At 46.8% G+C, this 4,191-nt stretch overlaps 1 protein-coding gene across 1 annotated transcript; it reads left to right on the top strand.

Annotated features, from left to right (window-relative positions):
• Positions 1 to 1,810: 1,810 nt before the first annotated feature.
• LOC134374698 (olfactory receptor 52P1-like) lies at positions 1,811 to 2,758 on the top strand. Its single transcript, XM_063092615.1, has one exon. It carries the CDS (start codon positions 1,811 to 1,813, stop codon positions 2,756 to 2,758), a length of 948 nt encoding a protein of 315 aa, XP_062948685.1.
• Positions 2,759 to 4,191: the final 1,433 nt, after the last annotated feature.

Genomic DNA, 4,191 nt, shown 5'->3' with positions numbered 1-4,191 from the left:
CACACAGACTCACATGCTTGGCCAAACACACATGCTCGGCTCATTCATCAAATGGAACTGTTTTACACATACCATTTCACAAGGTCCCCCACACTCAGATTCCTCCCTGTCCCTGACCCTCCAGCCACCATGAAGGCTGAAATCCTCTCTGAGGGTGCTTGGACCCAAGCTAGATAGTGAAAACTCAGGAAGGGAGATATCACAGAAGATAAAACAGGAAACGTATTGAGGAAGGGACGAGGAGACATAAAGGGACAAGATGATCTGTTTAATACCATAGTGGCAGTCACAGTAGATACTGAGATGGAAAACAAGCCCTGGTCCTCACTTCCCTCCCCCAGATCACATCAGAAGATCTTACCCGGTCCCTTCCTGCCTCTTTCCCCAAGACAATTTCCCAGGTCTCTGGGTATGAGTAGTTGATGTTAGGAATTGCAAAGGTGCTGTAGCATTAGGTTAGGAATAAAAATGGGCTATCTCCAGAGGGCCCAATTGGTTCTACTAACTCTGTTTTAATTAGCAACCAGAACACAGTCACTTCCCATTACATTAGAAGCCTTGTGAGAGAAGTACTTTTTTTCTCTCTACTCTCTTTCCTACTCTCTTCTATGTCTATTTCTGGTTCTCAGTCTCATCATTCTTTCCTTGTCATCTTCATCTCCTCTCCCTCTGTTGTCCCCTTTCTCTGCCTTTTTTGTTTATTCTCCCCTTTCTCTCAAATTCTCAATTACTGGCTGACTAGTAGATAAGAGAAAAATGAGAAGGTACATGTAGGTGAGGGGAGAGCAGGGGAGATAGAGAGTAGGGGTAACAGATCGAAGATATGGGGTGGAGACATGCAGAAGCTTAGTACTAGCATTTGAGCAGACTTGGTGTCCATGCTTGCTTACAGGGAATGAGTCTTTGTTCCCAGAGTTCACTTCTCATTCCCTCTCTCTTTCATGCACCTTTCATTTTTATGAGAGGATATGCTCTTGCACAGTCACTTCTCAATGACTTTATCAGATCTTATATTATATCCAAATCAGCCTGACTCCTTCCACTGACCAACTCTGCCTGATCTCACCTGTTTCTACCAGCATCAATATAGGACACCAGAGGTGAGCACAGGATCCTCATAGTAAAAATGAGCCAGCCAATCTTACGGCTGTAGCAAGTTACAGAAGACTGAGCTCCTCACCTCTATTTTGCTGTTCCTGCTCAGAACCTAGGTTCTGAACCTCATCTGTGAGTTACTATGGGTTCAATGGCTTGAAAAATCCATCCAAGATCTCCCTGCAATCCATCCAAGATCTCTCTTCCTCTCAGTCCTGATCTTTCCATCTTGAAAAGTAACCATATTCGAGTCTTCTCTCCAATCTGTCTGACCTTTTATCATTAACAATGCCTTTTTATTGTCACACAGTCAGATGAATCAGAAGAAAATAATACTAGAGTATAGGCAAGAAAGGGTTCACAGGCAAAGAGTAGAAAGCCGTAGGAGTCTTTAGCCACTCACCTTCACCATGGAGAGGGTTCTGCAGCCATGTCACCTACTCCCCAGTCCACAGGCTGGACATCATTGAATCAGACAAAAGTGGGAAGGACTCCTTTGCACCTTGGTGACAGTAACCCTTCTGCCTTGCATTATTTCCCAGTGCACTACAATCTTCTCATCCTGAATGTTTTTCATGAAGTCTAACTCAAATATTTTCTGCTGCCATTCAACCACAGCATAAGGATAAATCCCAGCTGCTTCATTTCTCAGGGCTTCCCAGGGCTCAGAGCAAGGCAATGAGGTCCTCTCTACCCACCCTACCTTGGTTTGGCCATGGAACTTACAAACCATAGCCATCAAAACCCAACTTCTTTCCTGCTCATGGGAATTCCTGGCCTAGAGGCATCCCACTTTTGGATTGCATTTCCTTTCTGCTCCATGTATGCCCTGGCAGTGCTCGGCAACGTGGTGGTGCTGCTGGTGGTGTGTTCTGAGCCTGCACTGCATCAGCCCATGTACCTGTTCCTATGCATGCTGTCCACCATCGACCTGGTACTCTGCACCTCCACTGTGCCCAAGCTCCTTGCACTCTTCTGGTCGAATGCTGCTGAGATTGCCTTTGGGGCCTGTGCTGCCCAGATGTTCTTTATCCATGGTTTTTCAGCTGTAGAATCTGGTATCCTGCTAGCAATGGCCTTTGACCGATATTTAGCCATCTGCCGGCCACTGCATTATGGGTCATTGCTGCCCCCAGAGTCTGTGGGCAAGCTAGGGGCTGCTGCTGTGCTTCGTGGCTTGGGACTCATGACCCCACTCACCTGCTTACTGGCAAGGCTGAGCTACTGCAGCCGAGTGGTGGCTCACTCCTACTGTGAGCACATGGCTGTGGTGAAGCTGGCTTGCAGGGGTACACAGCCAAACAATGTCTATGGCATCACCGCTGCCACACTGGTGGTGGGCACTGACTCCATCTGCATCGCTGTCTCCTACACACTCATCCTCCGGGCTGTGTTAGGACTCTCCTCCAAGGAGGCAAGGGCTAAGACCTTTGGCACTTGTGGCTCACACCTGGGTGTCATTCTTCTCTTCTATACTCCAGGGCTCTTTTCATTCTACACACAGCGCTTTGGCCAGCATGTGCCCCGGCACATCCACATCCTTCTGGCTGACCTCTACCTTGTCGTACCACCCATGCTCAACCCCATCATCTACGGCATAAAGACTAAGCAGATCCGGGATGGGGCTCTCCGACTGCTGAAGCAGGGCCCTGCTCGGTCATAAAGTCATCAGCTCCACCCTGGGATCCCATCCTCTTCTCCACTTAGCCCTTGGTCGTGTTTAAGAGGCAGTAGCTCCCAGCATGATGAGGAGACAGAAACCCACACTTAGTGGTATCCCTACTTTGATAAACAGGAGTATAGCCCAAGTCAGATGGTGGAAGAACCATCAGGCTTTTCCCACTCATGATGTGGACATGCTTTCAAAGTTCAGGGAGGCCCTGTATAATGGGAAATATGGCTACCAAATGGATGGTGGCCTCCCAGGGAATCCTACTCTGCTGCCCCACATCACTTCTACCTTCCAAAAGACCTTGATAAAATGAGAAAGATATGGCTATGGTCTAATAATCTTCATCCATAGGCAGGTGATAAGTATCTGATAGGGATATTTAGCCCTCAGCAAGCTCTAAGCCTTACTGGGGAGAAACACACTCATGCATACACACTCACGTAATGCAATCCACCTAACACACTCACACACACTCATACACAGAATCAGACAGAGGCAGAGATGGAGAACTCAGCAATTGGCCATCAGGACAACAAAAACAAAAGAAGAATACTCATGGGCAAATTGTGTTTATTGTACAGAGGAATAAGGAACAAGACATGATGTTAAACTAGGAAGGTTCTCTGAAAGATGAGAGTTTTCATCTTTTCACTGAGCATGAACTATGGGCCAAATATTTTGATACAATCTAGAGGTATAAACTAGTCCTCCTCTCATGGTGACTGCTCACTGTGAGCCAGAGGAAACATACATATAAGAAGACAGTGGCCAAACCGAATTAAACTGATTTGATCAGGGTAAGCACAGAAACCATGGGTATTGAGTAAGGACACTAACTTTCTCAAGGGGAAATGAGGTCCCAGGGCCTACTTCATCTCATCCCACCTCTGTATGGGAAGTAAAGGTCACTTCCTCCAAAGTCTTCAACCAAGCCTGGATGTCAGTTACTGGAGCAAAACCTCAGGCTAGATGACATCAAGGCTGACATCCTAAGCCTTTCATTCTATTCCCTGGAAGGAGCTTCTACCAAGCCTCAAAGGTTCAGAGGAGAGACCAGGTCCCTCCCTTGGAGAGAAAACAGGAAACACAGTCCAATTTGACCTCCTGAGCAGGTTTATAAAAATGAAAGTTATGGCTGCCACTAGAAAGCCCCTTAGTTCCTCAAGGGTTCTAGTTCTGACATCCTTGCACAGAATCTGCAGGCAGAGCTGTGTTGATGGGTTTTTGGCTTCCAGGTAAATCATTTTGATAAGCTAGGAAAGAGCTTAGACAGGAATAAAGCCTCTAGCAGGCTCAGGATGACCTAGGTCACCAAAAAGTCATCCAGTAGCATCACTGGATTACTTTCACACTCTGCAGTGCACACTCTGATATGCATCGACTTACTGTAGTCTCATAACCATCTGATAAGGAACATGTCATTA

The sequence above is a fragment of the Cynocephalus volans genome, chromosome 4 (assembly GCF_027409185.1).
Source record: "Cynocephalus volans isolate mCynVol1 chromosome 4, mCynVol1.pri, whole genome shotgun sequence".
Classification (NCBI taxonomy): Eukaryota; Metazoa; Chordata; class Mammalia; order Dermoptera; family Cynocephalidae; genus Cynocephalus; species Cynocephalus volans.
The sequence above is the reverse complement of the archived record's forward strand: the minus strand, read 5'-3'. Positions and strand labels throughout refer to the sequence as shown.

Excerpts from the sequence above, each read along its gene's own strand:
- LOC134374698 (XM_063092615.1), top strand. The coding sequence starts at position 1,811 with ATGGAACTTACAAACCATAGCCATCAAAACCCAACTTCTTTCCTGCTC.